Consider the following 18803-nt stretch of genomic DNA (forward strand, 5'->3'; position numbering starts at 1 on the left):
CTGTCGGTCGCATTTAATCTGTTGAACAATAACAAGAACTACTGATAAGGAGCTGAGTATATTTCTGCAGAATTAAATACTAGAATTTGGCATGAGGCCAATCCCGAAGACACATCATTCGAAATCAATTTCCCGTCTTGCATAAACCATCTCTAGCAATCTGGGTGCGATTCCGCACTTGGGCTTTAAATATTTGATGACTTTCACACCGAATCCTGCCAGAACCAAGCCAATAGCACAGAAAAAGGACTTCTCCTTCCGTTTTGCCGTTTTTGCATTCGATTCGGGACTGCGAGTCTATGTAAAAACGTGAAGGAGAATGCAAAACAATTTGGTAACAAGCAAAATGCATCAAATCTCATGGCCACGGAGCCCTTCCGAGCTGGGTGAATCGGAATACGAATCGGAATCTCGAGTGGCGAGTGGCGGCGAGGGGCGAAACCAAAGCTGTTGCAAAAACATGTCACATTAAGTGCACAGATAGAGGTTCTGGCGGACGGACTGATGGACGGATGGACAGATAGACGGGATGTCTGGAGGAAGTTGAGTGCTTTTATTGCTGCCGGAATTCTGCGTGCCATTTGCCTTGGTAGTTGGAGCTGCAAGTTGGCTTCCGCCTTGTCTTTTTCCCTACACTTGAGCCAGCAGCTCTTGTTTATGCAATTGTACTTAAATCCAATGGTTATGTTTCAGCTGCAGTTGCCATAATGGCCGGAATCAAGTGGAATCTACATCTGCCGTCGATATTAATACTGCCCCGGCGAAGCACCGAAAGAATCATCATCATCTGCTTTAGATATCTTCCGGTGCAGGGTAAACTTTGAAAACTCCAAAAAAATATTCACATTTTCCCAAGCTTGCGCATCAACTGTTGTAAACCATCAAGTCAGTAATAATAAACTGTACTCTATATTTGTAGAATAACTTTAAAGTTTAAGCTATGAATATATTTGGCATTATCAAAAATATCTTTACACTGTGTTAAAACATTCTCTGATCGATTGCCTATGTTTATCTACAAAGCTGAAGTATCAGTTGGAGTATCTTTGGCGCACAAATCACTCGTCCCTTCAAAATTGACGGGACACCAACCTCTAGCCACTTTAACCGTAATTAACACGGAGCTTTCCCCATCGTTTCGTTGCCATCAGTTTCCCTTCATTATGCAATACGCTTTTATTCTGTGGAAAACTGGAGGGAAAAGTGGAGCGTCGGGACAGGACAGATTGCCAAGGGAGTCTCCTTCTGCATTTCAATGGACCTCTGTCAGTTTTTTGCCTTTTGCCGACGCCTTTCGAAAGCATTTCTTTTAGGAATGCTTGAATCATGATACTTCATTCACTTAATTAGTCAGTACGTTGGCTGACGCAAAACCCCAATTATGTTGGTATTTTTTCAAAGCAATCATATTTGGCAGTACCAGTATCTGATCAAAGCTGAGATAAATCCATGAAATATACTTAGTGTAAGCGATACTTAATTAAATATTGTTGAAAGGAGCTATGCTGGTTAAGGAGCTTGCTTCACTTCTATTTATTACAAGACCAAAAGCATATGTAAAATCATATTGGCTTAAAGTGCTCATCTCTGGAAAATTCATGAACAAGGTCCCACTCCACACAGACCGCGTATAAGAGGAACTGCAAGTAAACGAGCCACAGGAAAACTCCAGCGGATCTACGAGCCTGGAAATTGAAGGTGGCACTCCACCACATTGTGGTCACAATGGTTATTACCAGAAAGAGGTAACAGTTGTCGCCCAGATCGCCGTACACCCACGAATTGGCGCCCACTTCGCGAACTCTGTGATTGAATATGAAGGCCAAGCTCATGCTGACCAAAATCGCTGAAATATCGCTGAAACATATGGTAACCAATAATGCAAAATAGAACTCTTCCTTACCGAAAACTGGACCTCCTATTATGGCGGCGAATGCCATCCGCCCATAGCCCTGCAAGGCCAGCTGGTAATTGGCTATAATGTCCGGAGTGGCATTGGAGACAGCTTCAAAGGTGACCGCCATGAAGCTCTCGGACAGATTGAATACGATGCCCACAATCTCGGAGAGCACTTCCAGTTCTGTGACGGCGAGCCAGAGAGTCACCATGGAACTGAAAAACGTGAGGATAATAAACAGCTAGGAAGGAAGGGTGATACCCATTCGAGTCTAATCAGCACACAGTGGTGCTGGTTTGGGTCTTCTTACGTGGTGGTAGCTGGGCGGCACGTCCGTTCGAGAGTGCAGGAAGATCACAATAGCTAGCGGGACTGTCAGGCAGGGCGACCACATGGAGACACTGAAGTCGAGGGTTATGTGCCAGCTTTTGTAGACGCTGGACACCCCAGCTGAGGGTCAGCGAGGTTTAGGAATCAAATGCACTTCGAATGTACTTCCGCATACCTACAGTGCACCAGGGTAATGACCACGAATGGGTTCGTCACGATCTGCGTGCAGTTGAGCAGCTTACTCCAGCCGTGCTTGACCTTCTCGTAATCCACCACGGGAATGAAAAGCTGCAGTACGAACACCAGGGGGCACCTGGCAATCAGGTAAATTCGATTGCTCCACCCACCCAGCTGCCATGCCTCTGGATCAACCGGATTGAGGGACTGAAGGAACTCCGTGAAAAGTTGGAGGTTTTTGGGGTTCTCCGAGTCATAAAGCGCTGTGCGATTTGACTCGTAGTCAACGTGCTCGGATCGTCTTTCTGGGATGGGGGTTACAAAGTAGCCACTACTGGTCATATTCGAGAAGTGGTTGCCCGTGTCTCTGGACCGACGATACTTTGTGGTGTCCTTAATCCCAATGTCATCCTGCTCTTCCCAAGAGATCAGCTTTCTTAGCTTTGCATTTATTTCTTTAATTGGTGGAGGAGTTAGGCTTTCCAAATAGTCCAGTTCTCTTCGAAGTTCTGAAGGATAAATGTAATTAGTTGCTATTATAGTTTGAGTAATTGAAGAATTGGAGGAATATTCCTTACTTCTGATGTAGTATCGCAGCAACGCTAAATCAGCAATATTAATAGCCACATAAACAACGTAAATTACGAAGAGCACTGAAAGTTGGTTTCAGTAATCAGTGAGTCAAAACAAACATAAAAACGAATCCTACCTATACCCTCTCCCAGGGTCACTGCTCCCTCCTTGATCATCACAAATCTCAGGACCTCCACACCCAGGAGAAGAAACAGTAGATCTCGCAGAGTTGAATGTCCGTTCATCCTAAAGGGTCTCAGAAAACACACAGTACCACCACTCAGCAGAATGATGGCCAGAGTATTACCCACAGTTATGGTAAAGATGGGTGCATCGGCCCTCACGGGCATCAGATTAGCTATTATTTCTGGACTGCAGTTACCAAAAGCCAGAAAGGTAACTCCTGCCAGGTACTCATTCATGTGCAGCTTCAGCGAGATAATCTTGAGGACAGGAGAAAAACTGCAGACAGGATTTCGAATGAGCAATCAGAAGAATGTGCACTTTATCCAAACTTACTAGGTACCAATATTGAAGGACATCAGCCAAAGGAACGCCACACATATGAAGGAAAAAAGCAACATGAACAGGACCTCTGTTGCTTTGTCATCGATGTCAATTGAGCAGTACATCATCCTGAAGTAATTGAAAAAGTTTATAATGTGTTTGCAATCACTGGCTTGGGTGGCCATCCTGCAGCGATAGGTGTACGGAAGTCTCATCACGGCCCTACAACTCATCTGTAAGACCCAACAAATGCTATGGCCACCAATTTCTCACTTAATTCTCACAGTATCTTACATTCTTGATGAAGTAGTGAAATTCGTGGTCCAGTTCTGTTATGTTATATTTAAGCCTTTTCGTTCGCGCACTCATTGTAGTCAAATCCTTACCTCAAAAGAAAGAGCTGAGAATTAAATTTAGTACTGACGTAAATCGAACAACACTCCTTGACTTTGTATACAAAGACATACAGGTTGCCAGCCAATGTGTCGACCAGAGAACTGCAAGGGTGTCATTTTTTGCCACTCCACTCACACCCAACAATTTTGGATGCTCACATCGCGGGTACTTACAAACACCCACTAAAAATCCAGTACGGGACCGACTACGGGACCAACTACGGGACGGAGTACGGTACCGAGTAATCAGAAAAAGGCAAGTGCCTAAAATAATAAATTTAATTTAAATAATAAAAAAAGCAAAAAAATAACAATATAAATTGAATAATGTTAATTGAGTTTACAAATTTGTAAATATATATATATATATATATATATATTTTATTGCCTCAAGTAGAGTGTCAAAAAACACCCGAGTGCCTAGACACCCAGTGTTTAGCGGTGTTAGAGTGCCAGTGGCTTGCTGCAGTTCTCTGGTATCAACCCCAGCCCATTGAGAAAGCATTTATTTAAAAGAGCCAACTTTATAAAACGCTGAATAAATCAACACCAGAAGATTGCGATAGTGACGAGGATCTCGCCAAGGGTCTTCCCCCAATAAGAACCTAAGCATGTGCCATCGACGAGGGCCGTAAATTTGCCATGAACCACCAGATAAGATGGCAACCCATACGCATAGCTGATGGCTATATAAGCGCCACGACGACCCACGATCTCCATCAAGCGATCGTCAACTATTACAGCTGGTAATCATGGTTTCCAAAGTGGCTCTCCTCCTCGCCGTCCTGGTCTGCAGCCAGTACATGGCCCAGGGCGTCTACGTCGTCTCCAAGGCGGAGTGGGGTGGTCGCGGCGCCAAATGGACCGTTGGCCTGGGCAACTACCTCAGCTACGCCATCATCCACCACACCGCCGGCTCCTACTGCGAAACCCGTGCCCAGTGCAACGCCGTGCTGCAGAGCGTCCAGAACTACCACATGGACTCCCTGGGCTGGCCCGACATCGGCTACAACTTCCTGATCGGCGGAGACGGCAACGTGTACGAGGGACGTGGCTGGAACAACATGGGCGCCCACGCCGCCGAGTGGAACCCCTACAGCATCGGCATCAGCTTCCTGGGCAACTACAACTGGGACACCCTGGAGCCGAACATGATCTCCGCCGCCCAGCAGCTGCTCAACGACGCCGTCAACCGTGGCCAGCTCAGCTCCGGCTACATCCTGTACGGCCATCGCCAGGTCAGCGCCACCGAGTGCCCCGGCACCCACATCTGGAACGAGATCCGCGGCTGGTCCCACTGGTCTGGCTAGGTCCTTGACACGAACCACAATCAATAAAGTTAAACGCACCGTAATCCTGTTGTTTGTCTTGACAATACATTGCTTTATTAGGCAGTCGGGCGAATCTGAATATTGTCTTGGAAACCATGGACCCACTGCAACTCTATGGCTGTTGTGTAAACTAGGAACAGCACGAATAGGGACCACATGAACAGCCCAGCGGATCGGCGGGCAACAAAGTTGAAGGTGAGGCTCCACCACAAGGTGGTTGTGATGGTTATCACCAGGAATATGTAGATGGTTACACCGTCATCTCCATACAAGACTACTTGACCGTGGGCGTTGATTTTCTTCTGCAACACCAATTCAATGCCCACGTTGACCACCAAACCTGCGGAAAAAGACTATTTTACTTATGACCTCTATAATGACCTTAAAGCAGAAAAATGTTTTAACACTACTTTTAACGCTATTACCATACAATTATTTAAGTTAAAGGTCAATTGTGCCTTAAATTCTGTTTGGCGTCAGGCTACTAAAGCGACATCTGCTGGAGCAGATGGGCTTGATTCCTAGAGAAATTGGTTTTCTTAGATTTGGAAACACATTTTAGATGCTGACAATAGACATTGGATAGTCTAGCATTATCGACTTTCACCACTAACTATAAACTGAACCACCGATGATGGCGCCAAAAGCCATCTTTCCGTATCCATGCTTGGCAAGATGCCTATAGGCTATAAAGTCAGCCGCGGCAGCGGACACCGAGTTGAAGGTGATGCTCATGTAGGAGGGGGCCAGATCAAAGACAACTCCAATGATGGATATCAGCGCATCCATTTCCCAGGCACAAATCCAACAGAATATGATCACGGTGGAGATTGTAAGCGCGCAGTAAACCTGTCGGAGTTTAAGGGTATTTGATGGCTTCTCTAAAAAAATCGATCTTACCGAGTGATAAAACGGCGGGATGTCAGTGCGCGAGTGCACGAATACAACTATTGCCAGGGGCATCGTTACCAGTAGTGACCATATAGCCATCCGGAACTGAGGAACGTAATACCATTCCGCGTATTTGTGCACCAGCATAGCTAGGGGATGGTAAAATAACACGAACTTAGAATGAAATTATTTTAAATTGAAATAAATAGGTATATATTAACTAAAACATAATCTAGGTATAATGCATTCGAGTACAGTAAAGTAACCATTTTGAGTAAGTTTTAAAACAAACCGATAACCAATCGATTGGCAACTACTATATCATCAACTCATTGCCTATTTCTCTGCGCCTACGTACTCTCAACCAGTGCGAAGATCACGAATGGAGTCAGGACGATCTGTAAGCAGTTGAGCATCTTGCTCCAACCGTGCTTGACCAGCTGGTAGTCCACCAATGGAACCACCAAATGGAGCATTAGAGTGACCGGGGCCTTGAGGATTTGCAAAACGCGTGCACAGGTACCACTGAGGTACCATCCCTCTGAGTCGATCGGATTGATGGCATGGAGGAACTCGCTGAAGAGAAACAGATTTTTCGGATTTGCTTTGCTGTGGAGAATTCTTCGGTTGGTTTCCACGTCAACCTCCTTGTGATGAATCAAGGGCTTGGGTGTAACAAAGAAGCCTGCGTTGTATGTTCGCTTGCGATATAATTTAGACTCAAGGATTTGGATTTCGTCGTCCTGCTGTAAATTGTTCAAGCGAACAATCTTTTCAGTCAATATAAGATCATGTTCCCGGGATGACGGTGATTGTCTTAACACTTCAATATCCGCTCGAAGTTCTTAAAAATGCAATTTTAAAATATTACTTGAAGTCACTCACTTTTACTCACTTCTTATTGCGTAACGTAGGAGGATCAGATCGACTATGTTTATAAGCAGGTATATCGGATAGATAATCAGTAAGACTGGAAACGTCAAATATAAATGGATTCTTAATGGGTTTAAATGGTTATCAGGTAAACTCACTGGCACCCTTTATCCATGGCGCTAGAGCAGTCTCTTTCATGAAGAATCTCACCAGCTCCACGATTAGCAGGAGGAACAATAGATCCCTGAAGATACTGTGACCATTCATCCTAAAAGGCCGAATAAAGCACACCGCTCCTCCGCTCAAGCAAATTATCGTTAGGGCATTGGCCATGGCTATGTTGAAGGTGAGACCCTCCAGCCTGGCTGGCGACAGGTTGACCAGGAGATCGGGTGTGGAGTTGGCCACGCCCACGAGCACCACGCCCGCCATGTACTCGTTAATCCTCATTTTCAGAGCAGCGATCTTGAGTGTTGGTGCAAAGCTGCGAGGTTTTGGGGGTCAGCAGATCCCGGAAGACACTGCATGCTCATAAACTTACTAGTCGTTGACGCCCTCGTAGAGGATGCAAAGGAAGAAGCAGTAGATTAGTGCAAACAAGAGCATCACCACTATTTCGGTGATTTTATTGTCGATCTTGAAGGAGCAGTACATCATAACATAGTAGTTGAAGAAGTTGGTGATGTATTTGCAGTCGTCGATTTTTGTGGCCATTTCGCAACGATGGAGGTAATTGAAGTGCATCACCGCCAAGCAGCTCACCTGGAATTTTGTTGGATTTTATGTTGTGGGTGCAAAAAAAGATTCTTTAGCATACTTACATTTTGCATAAAATCGCTCCCATTAAGGAAGCCTGTTAATTCAAAAGTATGTTGGTTAAAATCTCGCTAGAAGGACATCGTACTTACTATAGGGGCTTGTATTTATTACATATTTTAAGGACATAGTGGTTTTCAATTAATTTATCTTTCAGATATTATTTCCAAAACCATAAAAGACTGCTTGACATAGATCGTATAACCAACTTGTACATTTTTCGATTTCAATTCATACTGCGAACAGCTATTTGAAAATGGTGCCTGGAAGTATGCAATCATCGCTATACGTCTCAATTTCTTTAAAAACTTACCTTTACCTTTACATAATTCTGGCCCACTGTTGAAATATGCTAAATATAATTAAATTTAATTTTCAAAACAATACTTTACTGGCTTACTTTTGTGAGAAGATTGCCAACTGTAAGCGGAGAATTATGCGCGAGCCGATCCGTCAAAGGTGATAAGGACCCACCAAAAAAATGATCGTATAAATCAAAATCACCAGATTGTGACGAAGCTCTAAGTAAGGTGCTTCCCCCAACACGAATCTGAGCAAGTGCCATCGATTGGCATTGTAAATCAGTTATACGCTACCCGATAAGGAGCGATTTCTGACCACAGTTTGCTTTATAAGCGCCCCGGAGACCCACGATCTCCATCAAGCGTTCGTCAACTATTACAGCTGGTAATCATGGTTTCCAAAGTGGCTCTCCTCCTCGCCATCCTGGTCTGCAGCCAGTACATGGCCCAGGGCGTCTACGTCGTCTCCAAGGCGGAGTGGGGTGGTCGCGGCGCCAAATGGACCGTTGCCCTGGGCAACTACCTCAGCTACGCCATCATCCACCACACCGCCGGCTCCTACTGCGAAACCCGTGCCCAGTGCAACGCCGTGCTGCAGAGCGTCCAGAACTACCACATGGACTCCCTGGGCTGGCCCGACATCGGCTACAACTTCCTGATCGGCGGAGACGGCAACGTGTACGAGGGACGTGGCTGGAACAACATGGGCGCCCACGCCGCCGAGTGGAACCCCTACAGCATCGGCATCAGCTTCCTGGGCAACTACAACTGGGACACCCTGGAGCCGAACATGATCTCCGCCGCCCAGCAGCTGCTCAACGACGCCGTCAACCGTGGCCAGCTCAGCTCCGGCTACATCCTGTACGGCCATCGCCAGGTCAGCGCCACCGAATGCCCCGGCACCCACATCTGGAACGAGATCCGCGGCTGGTCCCACTGGTCTGGTTAGAGTGGTTCCTGAAAACGTAATAAAATTGTTTGAAAGATATAATAGCGAATTCTATTCTTTCGGCAATTCGGGGATTGATTTGAATGCAGTCGTTTAAATGGCAAAGAAGGGGAAACCCAATTGCAAAGTCCTGTTCCTATTATCCGTCTTCGTTTTGCAACTGAACGCTCACGTTCAGCTGTCAAAGTTATTCATTCCCTCCATTTTATTGAAACTTTTAAAATTTATAAATGCATGAGGATGTGTGCCTGCCCAGGAAGTTTCAGAACCTCGTCCGAACTCTTTTTTTCCGAACTTGAGGCATTTTAGTTATTTCTTTCAAGGAAAGCAAAAACGGCTGGTACAAAAATGTAAAATTAACTTTCAAAACCGGACTGGGATATTAAATACCGCCAAAAGCAGCGGTCAACTTCACAATCGGTCGCAGACCAGAGCCAACTATTTGCCACTTGAACCGCAGTCTCATTAACGACATCCTCGTTAACAAAGTTGCTCTGAATGGGTTTCAGTTGTTTTTGTGCTTAATAACTTGCTTAAGCTTTCAGTTTTTAAGTCCACCTCCGTCCTGCCACAAGGAAAGCACTTGGTGGCACTCGGTTGGTTGGACAAAGTGGATTGACAAAGTGGTTCCAGCCCAACGCACTCACCTTGCTGTCCCTCTGCAGGTCCTTCGAGCTGCAGATTATTACAGTATTTTTACTTCCGTGATTACCTGTTACTTATCAAGATTTACGGGCTCTGTCTGGTCATTGGAAAGGGAAATTTCTGCAAGTCAGCTAACTCAACTTGTGGCTGATAAGATGAACTATAGTTCTGTAATGCCCCCTTTTAATCAGTTGTTTAACATATGCAACAATTTTAGTTATAACTAAATACGTTATATTACTCAGCTCAGCAAGTACAAACCATTTTAAATACTTAACCTAACATATCCTTAGAGTTGGAAATGCTACATACGGACAGCCGGACGGACATACGGACGTACGGACGGATAGACAGAGGGACGAAAATATGGTCGGAAACGCTCCCTTCTACCTATCGCAATAAATAAATCGATTCAACCCCTTTTACATAACTTAACCTTAGATTGTAGTAAATCGATGTTTCTGTAATCAAACAATAGTATTCTTTAAAGATAATGATACTTGTAGTCGCATTGTCTCCATCGAAGTATCTAATTTCTTTTTGCTAACCAGGAATGAAGGTATTTTGATAAGGTTTGCCTCATCGAAGTCTTTTTGGATCTACGTCATCCCATACTCAATGGGGAAAATAGTATACCCATTATCTTGTGGAACGCTTTTAAAATAGGGGCGTATATATGGTGGTGCTGCTAATGATCATTAATCCAATAAATAAAAGAATGCCCATTGTTTGCGACTCTGATTAAAAAATAATAATATTTTGGTCCGTGCCGTTCATTGATCCATATCAGCCACTTAGTATACCTACTCATAATTTTTAAAACACTTATAAATAAGTACGGAAAAAATCAAATCAATTCCGATAAGAGGGGTAAAAATGGCTGAATATAATTTATACAAGAACTTTTTGAATAGTCGTATGATGCTCGCAGCACGAGAACATTAGGAATGGTGATTTAGCTAATTAAGTTATTCGGAATTAAAACGAAAGTTCGTTATTTCACAAAAATTTTGTCTCGAGTCAGGTATTGATCCTGCTTTTATTTTGGTTGTCACAAAAATTTTAAAACCCTTATAAATAATAAATAATAGAGGGCTAGTTCTGTTGACACAAAAATCAGTTTACCTTTGATTAGGGTAAATGTAAAATTTAAAATTACTTGGACTATCTGATTTTTCCATAAGTCTTTAACACTTATGGCACCGAAAGCTTTAAGGACTTGACTATTCGAACTCAAAGCTTTTCTAGCGAAAAAAGTTATTATCGAACTATGGATTTTTGGAGATACATATAAGCCTATAAAATACCTTGTTTGGAGAGTAGTCAGACTTATCCACTAGATAAAATTGAAATCTGAACATACACTTTCTATAAAGTCCATAAAATGCCACGTCCTATAAAGTTTCAAATGCTATAAAGCTCTAAAGCTTAAATTTGTTGCGAATTTTTCAAATGGATGCATCAGGAAATAATGTAAAGAACGTTTTAATATTTCTGCCGATAGATAAAAGTTAAAAAGCGATTAGTGTAAAAAGCTATAGCTTTTGAATATTAGTGTTGTGGATATTTACTGAAGCTTTCCTATTTTAAAATATGTCAAATGTCATATAACCGTTAATTCTGGAGTAAAAGGGCTTACTGATTTGTTGAAAATAAATTAACAGGTAGAAGGGATTTCAACCACTGTCCGAGTCGACCTGGCCATGTCCATAAGAACCCCAAGATCGCGGGAAATATAGAAGCAAGAATGTTGAGATTGCGCGTGCGGAATCTAGTGACGCCTACGCTGTGCAAGTTTTTTTCGGAACGTTGACACGCCCACGTTAAAACCCACAAGCACAAGCATTGTCTATCGATTCCAAAAGTATTTTAAAGTGTTCACGTTTTGTTGAGTATCTGTTAGATACTCGACTTTAACATGCTCTCTTCTTGTATTTATAGTTTACTGAATAAGTAGGGTTTCCAATAATAATGAATTAAAGAGAGCTAAATGCATTACCTATTCTTGGTTTGTCGAAAGTGATACTTTCCTAATTAAAATTGAAAAAACCTCAACCTAGGAATTTTCAAAAAGCTCTTAGACAACAATAAACGCTTTGTGGATCAGGTAATTCTACTACGGACAGGTATTCCCAATTCTTTGATAGGTCTTAGGCTGCACAATATATTGCCTCTTCTTGGACAAATTAATTAATGCCACTTGGGCTGATTAGAAGCGAGATTGGGTCTCCGTCATCGACGTATCAGGATCTGGCCGGCAGATAGCCCTCCTATCAGATGGAAGCACACGACCCGGACCATAGCCCGAACCTGACACATCGGCTCGCAGGCGATAAGCTGGAGCGGTCGAAGTATATAAGGTCCGATCGGACGACAGGCCGCACAATCGATTCGCAACCATGGCAAACAAAGCTCTCATCCTTCTGGCCGTGCTCTTCTGCGCACAAGCCGTTCTCGGCGTGACCATCGTCTCCAAGTCGGAGTGGGGTGGTCGTTCCGCCACGAGCAAGACTTCGCTGGCCAGCTACCTGAGCTATGCCGTGATCCACCACACCGCTGGAAACTACTGCAGCACCAAGGCCGCTTGCATCACACAGCTGAAGAACATCCAGGCCTACCACATGGACTCCCTGGGCTGGGCCGATATCGGCTACAACTTCCTGATCGGCGGAGACGGCAACGTGTACGAGGGTCGCGGCTGGAACGTCATGGGTGCTCACGCCACCAACTGGAACTCCAAGTCCATTGGCATCTCCTTCCTGGGCAACTACAACACCAACACCCTCACCTCTGCTCAGATCACCGCTGCCAAGGGTCTGCTCTCCGACGCCGTCAGTCGCGGCCAGATCGTTTCCGGATACATCCTGTACGGACATCGCCAGGTCGGCTCCACCGAGTGCCCCGGCACCAACATCTGGAACGAGATCCGCACCTGGTCCAACTGGAAGGCTTAAGAGCACTAAGGAAATGCAGTAAAAAAATAAAAATCAGTTCCAATAAAATCTTAAGAATACAATCGCACACAATAATATAGACTCGGGTATTTTTTTCCGGGGAATTATTTCTTGGGAACACCTACGAATCTTATTATTAGTCATCACTTAGTATACATATATGTAATGATCGGGAATTTTTATTCTTTCCACAATAAACAATCAAAAGAAAATGTATAATTGGAATGAGATCTCTCTGGAAGTTGATAATAGAATATTATGTTGTTTAAACTTAATAGTAGAGACCAAGGTCATTTTGCTTCTGCAATAAAAATATAGATCATCAACATTCCAATTCTATTGAAGGATAAACCAAATAAAATAAATATCAACATTCCAACTCCATTGAAGAAGAAAACCAATTCCCAAATGGAATAAGGTTTTCAGCTGAAATTATATTATAATGTTCTTTAAATTAAAATCAAGTCGCAAACACAAATTAAATATAAACTAATTTTTATTCGAATATCTTTGCATATTTAGTACACAGTATACATTTAGATATTGTACACACATAAAACTTTACTGTTGCTGTTAATATCATCATAATTAATGGATTATGTCTGCCTGTGCTCTGAATTCAGTACACGGTATTCAATATGCATAGTCTTACGAGATAGCTTAAAACAAAGAACATCGTAAAGGTGTCTCAATGCCAGCGACACTCCTCTGGTAACAACTACTTGGGCCTACACTATCCGAACTTCTCAGTCTAGTTCGGGCCAAATGAAAAACGTTCTAACAGATTGTTGCAGCTAAGACCGGGTCAGATGCGGCCGAAAAGGAATTGATGCTTTCCTTGCCAGCATCACAATATGTTTTTGGCTTTAATGCTTTTGTTTACTAAATAAGCAGCAACTAGAGCGTCTTAGTTGTACGTTAAACAACAATAATGAGCGATGGCTAATAGCGAAAACTTGTTTACGTTTCGTTTTTCTAAAAACAGTGTTCAATACATTGAAGCAACCATTAAGACCGTGTATGTGTGCCTGGGAATGATAGCTGCGAGATGAGGGACCAGAAACCAGATCATCTGGGCAAGAAGAGGATGGGAGAGGGGTGGTCACCGCTGATCACAACCCACTCGCCATGAGAAGCAATCTTGTCGAAAGTACAGCTTAAGCCTGGCTTTCGTCGCGTCCGCCGAATACTTGTCCCGGGATGTTTGGCTGGCGATGCAGCGGCGACTGCGATGGCACTTGCACCTGGGCATCGGCAACGTCGTTGTAGGGCGGAGGAGGCGGTATGCCACCGATTACATCAACGCCAGCGTCAATAACCTCCAAATCGTCAGCTTCCTCGTCGACATTAGCGTTTACAGCTGCATCGCTGCGGCGCATTGGCGGCGTATTGGCATTGACATGCATAGTGTTGTTGTTGTTCGGCTGATCATTGTTATTATCCATGTTGTCATCCGTGTTGGAGGCTACGTTCGCGGTAGTGGCTGCTCCAAGGGCCACGAAGAGTGGGGCTACCGAAGGATTCACCTCCGCACCTCCAGCAGCTGCGTCTTCTCCTTCTTCGTAGTTTGACATGGCCACCTGATAAGATGGCGGTGGTGCCTGCTTCAAGTACTGGGCAATCGCTTCATCGTAATTGGGCAACAGAGTGGAGTAAGACCGCTCTTCGGCACCAAAGGTTCCGCCTACACTGTGGACTCCAGTCGGTGGCTCCAGGAAGGGGAACAGGGTGCGAACGTGTTGCTGACGGAGCGTCAAGTACTTGTAGCAGCGCCAAACGATACCAATGCAATAGGCCTTTAGAAACACAATACAGATGAATACGACCAGGACTACAACAACAAGCTCCTCGGGCGGTAGTTCCAGCAGCTTCTCGCGCCAGGGCAAGCGATGCGACTCGGCAATGATGCTGTGAATGGCCTGCAGGTAGCACAGATATCCAGCGGCGGTAAGACTATAAAAACGAACAATGCATAAGTACATTAATCTCCCTTCTAAGGGAGTCCCAGAAACCTCTAGGGATTTAAGAAGGCTATTTTCGCGGTAGCGGTTTAAATCTGTTGAGGTCTCTGTAACTCCACCGATTGTAATCCTTACGTTGTAATGGCGAAATCAAACAACTGCAGACAGAAGAACGGCAACAGGTGGGATGGTTTTCCCTTAATTGTTCCGTAGATCATCATCAGCGTGATGGCTATCATGCAGGTGCATACCAGTCCGCCCATATCGAAGTTTTCTGCAGGAGAAAATGGATATTTAAATGCGTTGCGGAACTTGCTCTCTCCACTGCTTACGGTAACGCTTACGATAGTTGAGGGAGTGGTCACGGTAGGCGTAGGGCGGTTCGACCTTGCTAAGGGGCGTGGGTAGGGCCGGTGCACTTAGATCCACGGTGTAGTCGTGGGTGCCGCCTTCCAGTTCGTCCATCATCTCCGGATTGCGCCATATAACCGCTAGAACGCTTAGCGCCAAGATGTTCAAGAACTGAAAATAAACGTAGGCGGTTTTACTTACTAAAATAATGAAACTGTTTAATTGCACAGGGAGTCATACATATATAAGTAGAAATATATATTTTACAAGTTCTACAACCAACGTGGAGACTTAACGGTTGGGCTTAGTTAAATCAGACTTCTTTGCCTGGCAACTGAAGCAAACATTGCTGGCATCTACTGGTTCCAGAGATTTCCAATAATCCCGGTGCTGGCGTTGCGTGTAATTAAGATATTCAAGGAACGCGTCGTAGGTTAAGTCCAGCGTGTTCCTGCATTGCATTCGATGATGATAGGGACATTTCCGGTCGTATATCCAGGTGCGTTGCACGGGTGGCTTTACGCAAGTCTTATGCAAATACTGCTTAAAGGCCTCCAGATCTTTTCCATAAAACATCCGCGTGGTCGTGTACGCGATGCCTTCATGAATGGCTTGGCGCACAATTGGCTGCGCTACGATTCTCCCCACCCCCACAGATGTGACATCCGGTTTCTGCAAACGGATGAGCAACCACGGCGGGATTAGTCCAAAACGTATGCTGGATACAACATCCGTTACGTTTTCCTGTCTTTGAGGCCAGTGGTGGCTTAGCCACCGAGCGGCTGCCATGAAGACCTCCAGCTCCGTATTTACGCCTATCAGATCCGATTGGATCAGCAATAGCATTGATTTTAGCGGCAGTCTCAAAAACTCTTTCGATGCCACCAGCGTGAGAAAAAACTTTGAGACGCGCTCAAGATATTGCAAATGGATGACCTCAAGTTTCAGTATTTTCGCCTCAAAGTACAGCATCGCGGCGGAGTCCTCAGTGAATCCATGATCGAGGCAATACTTGCACTGCCTGACCAACTGTGGAATCTCCAGAAAATTTGCAGCGTGGAAAACCTCCAGGAGACCGAGTCGAGGCAGGATTGGCGTGTCCTCGATCATCCATTCGTAGATTAGACCAAAGGAGCGTGGCGTAATCATCATTTCGGGCAGGTCCACGCTCAGGTCATTGCCCATATCGCGAAACATTCGCGAAAAGCTCTGTAAGACCATCAGGTGCACGGGATGCCTCGTCTTTCCTATGGTGATCTCAGAATTGGTCTTTTTACGTTGCTTTACAAGGCTCACAACACCTTGGTACAAATTGACCTTCCCTTTTATAGTCTTACTAATTTTCGATTTCTTTAAAAGCCCAGCTGTCGAGTAGCCCAATGAGAATAGTGTACGCTCTTTAAGGGTGTTGAAAGCGTCAGTCTGGATATTTAGTTCAGAAAGGGACGAGCAATTGATGGCAGTTGTATTGATGAACAAATCCTTTAGCTCATCATTCAGCTCCTGTATCTCTTCTTGCTCCTCCCCCGATTCGACATCCTTAGTCGCCTTAGGAGCATAGCTGCGCAGGTTGAATTTATCTGAGGAACCAATGTCAATAGGACAAGAACTGCCTTCCGGAAATGTGTATTCTGCGTGGGGCATTGCATTCGAATCTCGCAAATGCCTTCACCAGTTGGACAGCTTCCTCCGGATGGAATTTCATTGGAAGTTGTGGGGAATGTAGACTTTTGTGTGAGCAGAACAATATTTATAAAAATGTGAAAAAGCTATGAAACGTCACAAACGAAGCAAAGATTCCCAAGGATCACGAGGGGGACTTCAATGATAGCTCAGCATTTAAAAGTATTTCGAGTGCGTTAGCAGGTGTATGGGGTCCGCTCATGAAGATAAGCTGGCAAAAAAGATGATAAGAAAGCTTCGCCTGATTTGATTTGCAACCTGTGTGCTGATAGATGACAGCTGAATTAACAATTCTCAGATTTATGGCAGCTCACTTCAGATTGTTGTTAAAGAAGAATATATCTTTCTTACCGAAAAGCAAGAGTAAACCACCACAAGAGTAAATATTTTCGCATCACTTGTCGAGTACGTGTAGTTATTAAAAATAACTTCAACGCTCATGTTTCTTGTTGCTGTTTGCTCAGATGGCTGCCGTTGAATACCCGATTCGGTATCTAAGTATCTCAGGTTGAAGGCCTTGCAACGACCCTAGATGCGGCAACTTGCCATCTTTAGTTTAATTATTCATCAGAAATCCATCATGAAATTTAATCTGCAGTGCGCCGCAGTATATCAACAATTGTCACTCTGGGGATGAGTCAACCAACCAAGCAACCTTCGATTTGCGGAATTGCTTTGTTTTTCAAGCCTCTAACGCTATGCATATCTACAAAATGTAAACAAAGAAACCCTTGAGATTGGACAGATTAGGGAAGATAACTCCACTGCTGTCCGCACCGTAATCAACCCATGTGACGGAGTTTTCTACTGGAAAACGTGACCTGATCAAATCATAAAGAAAGTAGCGGACCAGTGTAAAATACACACGGATAGCGAAGTGAGACAAATACTATTAACCAAGGGTTTTTGCTCAACGACTCAAATCTTTTATTGGCCGCAGTTTCGCACTCTCTTAAGGGCAGAGTATTCTCTTTCATTTTCAGAAGAGTCGTCAAAGGTTTCTGGGTTACCTAAAACATTGATAACAAGACTTAAAATACTGCACTGTGCACATTTCTATGCATTTTTGTCTATCGTTTTTTAGTCTATAAAACTAAATTTTATGAAACTTATAAAAATTCGACAATGCTTTACATTTCTCCAAGTGTAGCGATTGCTTATGCGAAGTCAGATCTTGTGAAAGGTTAGTTTCGGACAATGGACATGGGATGTGGAAACTTCCGCAGTGGAACCGATGGCAGAAATAAGTTGTTATGGCAAAAAGCCCCGATGATAGTAGTTAAATTTGATCAGATGACGCAGCAGCGGCCAATCAGCCACCCATTGACGTCACGGGCGGGGAAAGTGCAGAGTTGGCTCGTCTTCGCAAAGTTTTGCAGGCATTGGCTGATTGATTTTTCCCTTGCGTGACACTGAGCAGGGTCAAAGGTTTTTCGCAAATGCCGCAGGACTGCATGCGTGGGTGTACCTCGATATACACACACGCATGTATGTGTCCACCGTGTACTGGAAAGGGTTAATGGGTACCCCGCTTGGTGCACTTACCAGGTGCCACAATCCGATCATCAAGGTGGCCGTGTGGACATGCAGGCCGAAGCAGCAGGTGAACTCCTTCAGGTGACGGTTTCCGGTGCTGCTGCTACTTCCGGCGGCACCATTGTTGTTGTTGCTGTGGAGCTGGTTGCGTTGGGGACCCATCTTGAGGTGGATCCTGAACATTGCACGCCCCACGAAAATGCGGCTGTGGAAAATGAATGCGAAAACGAAAGCGATAACGATAACGAGTGCAGAAAACAATCAGCAATTGTGGGTGTTTTATTCCTCCCACGGATGGGTGTGTGTATATATGTGTGTTTAGGTGTAGGTGTGTGTTGCATCTACGCGTATGTATGTGTGCATTTGTATTTATGTGTGCCACTTTTTCACGGCTGCTGCTTTGACCTTTTGCACTCTAATTCGGCAATTGATTCACTCTCCCTTATAAGGCGTACCTTTGATTTGTGGGCCAATGCAACTTGCACTGGTTTTCAACTCCGATTTATATATGCAGCTCTCGATGTATTCAATTTTATTTAACTGCTGCGCAGCACAGAAGACCCGTGAGCACTAATCTCTGAAAGTGGTAAAATGCCGCGCGACACGGTCACACTGACATGCGTTATGCGTTT

At 44.4% G+C, this 18803-nt stretch overlaps 7 protein-coding genes across 19 annotated transcripts; 3 read left to right on the forward strand and 4 right to left on the reverse strand.

The window, feature by feature from the left end:
• Nucleotides 1-1495: 1495 nt before the first annotated feature.
• LOC6733578 (mitochondrial sodium/calcium exchanger protein) lies at nucleotides 1496-3986 on the reverse strand. 10 transcript variants are annotated; one of them, XM_044922419.1, is made up of 9 exons: nucleotides 3952-3986; nucleotides 3779-3884; nucleotides 3497-3717; nucleotides 3114-3439; nucleotides 2983-3057; nucleotides 2407-2913; nucleotides 2208-2347; nucleotides 1904-2138; nucleotides 1496-1846 (listed from the first exon to the last, which is right to left on the reverse strand). In XM_044922419.1, the coding sequence occupies exons 2-9, from the start codon at nucleotides 3851-3853 to the stop codon at nucleotides 1563-1565; spliced, it is 1863 nt and encodes a 620-aa protein (XP_044778354.1). In that variant the 5' UTR covers nucleotides 3854-3884; nucleotides 3952-3986; the 3' UTR covers nucleotides 1496-1562. The 10 variants fall into 10 exon arrangements, 7 of the variants coding, with proteins under 7 accessions (XP_044778354.1, XP_002080632.2, XP_016026541.1 ...); XM_016167244.3 differs by lacking the exon at nucleotides 3952-3986 and having other exon boundaries at nucleotides 1497-1846; nucleotides 3779-3813; nucleotides 3871-3885; XM_002080596.4 differs by lacking the exon at nucleotides 3952-3986 and having other exon boundaries at nucleotides 3779-3922.
• Nucleotides 3987-4584: 598 nt separating this feature from the next.
• On the forward strand, nucleotides 4585-5233 carry LOC6733579 (peptidoglycan-recognition protein SC1a). Its single transcript, XM_002080597.4, has one exon. The coding sequence runs from the start codon at nucleotides 4632-4634 to the stop codon at nucleotides 5187-5189; it is 558 nt and encodes a 185-aa protein (XP_002080633.1). The 5' UTR covers nucleotides 4585-4631; the 3' UTR covers nucleotides 5190-5233.
• Nucleotides 5234-5239: 6 nt separating this feature from the next.
• LOC6733588 (mitochondrial sodium/calcium exchanger protein) lies at nucleotides 5240-8332 on the reverse strand. Of its 3 annotated transcripts, none has more exons than XM_016167239.3 (11): nucleotides 8191-8332; nucleotides 8110-8129; nucleotides 7883-8053; nucleotides 7796-7827; nucleotides 7516-7736; nucleotides 7133-7458; nucleotides 6997-7071; nucleotides 6460-6945; nucleotides 6111-6250; nucleotides 5825-6059; nucleotides 5240-5550 (listed from the first exon to the last, which is right to left on the reverse strand). In XM_016167239.3, the coding sequence occupies exons 3-11, from the start codon at nucleotides 7917-7919 to the stop codon at nucleotides 5267-5269; spliced, it is 1836 nt and encodes a 611-aa protein (XP_016026547.1). In that variant the 5' UTR covers nucleotides 7920-8053; nucleotides 8110-8129; nucleotides 8191-8332; the 3' UTR covers nucleotides 5240-5266. The 3 variants fall into 3 exon arrangements, with proteins under 3 accessions (XP_016026547.1, XP_016026546.1, XP_016026549.1); XM_016167238.3 differs by having other exon boundaries at nucleotides 7883-8036; nucleotides 8104-8129; XM_016167241.3 differs by having other exon boundaries at nucleotides 8104-8129.
• A 102-nt stretch (nucleotides 8333-8434) lies between these two features.
• On the forward strand, nucleotides 8435-9083 carry LOC6733589 (peptidoglycan-recognition protein SC1a). The gene has a single exon (XM_002080607.4). The coding sequence runs from the start codon at nucleotides 8484-8486 to the stop codon at nucleotides 9039-9041; it is 558 nt and encodes a 185-aa protein (XP_002080643.2). The 5' UTR covers nucleotides 8435-8483; the 3' UTR covers nucleotides 9042-9083.
• Nucleotides 9084-12057: 2974 nt separating this feature from the next.
• Nucleotides 12058-12707, forward strand: LOC6733590 (peptidoglycan-recognition protein SC2). Its single transcript, XM_002080608.4, has one exon. It carries the CDS (start codon nucleotides 12086-12088, stop codon nucleotides 12638-12640), a length of 555 nt encoding a protein of 184 aa, XP_002080644.1. The 5' UTR covers nucleotides 12058-12085; the 3' UTR covers nucleotides 12641-12707.
• A 411-nt stretch (nucleotides 12708-13118) lies between these two features.
• Nucleotides 13119-18785, reverse strand: LOC6733591 (tetraspanning orphan receptor). 2 transcript variants are annotated; one of them, XM_016167237.3, is made up of 5 exons: nucleotides 18627-18785; nucleotides 18181-18376; nucleotides 14946-15123; nucleotides 14737-14875; nucleotides 13119-14593 (listed from the first exon to the last, which is right to left on the reverse strand). In XM_016167237.3, exons 2-5 carry the CDS (start codon nucleotides 18352-18354, stop codon nucleotides 13798-13800), a joined length of 1287 nt encoding a protein of 428 aa, XP_016026551.1. In that variant the 5' UTR covers nucleotides 18355-18376; nucleotides 18627-18785; the 3' UTR covers nucleotides 13119-13797. The 2 variants fall into 2 exon arrangements, with proteins under 2 accessions (XP_016026551.1, XP_016026550.1); XM_016167236.3 differs by having other exon boundaries at nucleotides 14934-15123.
• On the reverse strand, nucleotides 14946-18170 carry LOC27208863 (kelch-like protein 26). The gene is made up of 2 exons (XM_044922676.1): nucleotides 15193-18170; nucleotides 14946-15123 (listed from the first exon to the last, which is right to left on the reverse strand). Exon 1 carries the CDS (start codon nucleotides 16594-16596, stop codon nucleotides 15244-15246), a length of 1353 nt encoding a protein of 450 aa, XP_044778611.1. The 5' UTR covers nucleotides 16597-18170; the 3' UTR covers nucleotides 14946-15123; nucleotides 15193-15243.
• Nucleotides 18786-18803: the final 18 nt, after the last annotated feature.

The sequence above is a fragment of the Drosophila simulans genome, chromosome 2R (genome assembly GCF_016746395.2).
Source record: "Drosophila simulans strain w501 chromosome 2R, Prin_Dsim_3.1, whole genome shotgun sequence".
NCBI lineage: Eukaryota > Metazoa > Arthropoda > Insecta > Diptera > Drosophilidae > Drosophila > Drosophila simulans.

Bases quoted from the DNA above. Each gene is read 5' to 3' on its own strand.
- LOC6733579 (XM_002080597.4), top strand. From the start codon at position 4,632: ATGGTTTCCAAAGTGGCTCTCCTCCTCGCCGTCCTGGTCTGCAGCCAG.
- LOC6733578 (XM_044922419.1), bottom strand. From the start codon at position 3,853: ATGAGTGCGCGAACGAAAAGGCTTAAATATAACATAACAGAACTGGAC. The intron at 3,058-3,113 runs GTAGGATTCGTT...ACCAACTTTCAG, and splicing joins GACCCTGGGAGAGGGTATAG to TGCTCTTCGTAATTTACGTT. The intron at 2,914-2,982 runs GTAAGGAATATT...TTTATCCTTCAG, and splicing joins GCTGCGATACTACATCAGAA to AACTTCGAAGAGAACTGGAC.
- LOC6733591 (XM_016167236.3), bottom strand. From the start codon at position 18,354: ATGTTCAGGATCCACCTCAAGATGGGTCCCCAACGCAACCAGCTCCAC. The intron at 14,876-14,933 runs GTAAGCAGTGGA...TTTCTCCTGCAG, and splicing joins CAACTATCGTAAGCGTTACC to AAAACTTCGATATGGGCGGA. The intron at 14,594-14,736 runs GTAAGGATTACA...TCGTTTTTATAG, and splicing joins TTTGATTTCGCCATTACAAC to TCTTACCGCCGCTGGATATC.
- LOC6733589 (XM_002080607.4), top strand. From the start codon at position 8,484: ATGGTTTCCAAAGTGGCTCTCCTCCTCGCCATCCTGGTCTGCAGCCAG.
- LOC6733588 (XM_016167239.3), bottom strand. From the start codon at position 7,919: ATGTCCTTAAAATATGTAATAAATACAAGCCCCTATA. The intron at 7,459-7,515 runs GTAAGTTTATGA...AAAACCTCGCAG, and splicing joins TACGAGGGCGTCAACGACTA to CTTTGCACCAACACTCAAGA. The intron at 5,551-5,824 runs GTTAGTGGTGAA...CTTTTTCCGCAG, and splicing joins CATCGGTGGTTCAGTTTATA to GTTTGGTGGTCAACGTGGGC.
- LOC6733590 (XM_002080608.4), top strand. From the start codon at position 12,086: ATGGCAAACAAAGCTCTCATCCTTCTGGCCGTGCTCTTCTGCGCACAA.
- LOC27208863 (XM_044922676.1), bottom strand. From the start codon at position 16,596: ATGCCCCACGCAGAATACACATTTCCGGAAGGCAGTTCTTGTCCTATT.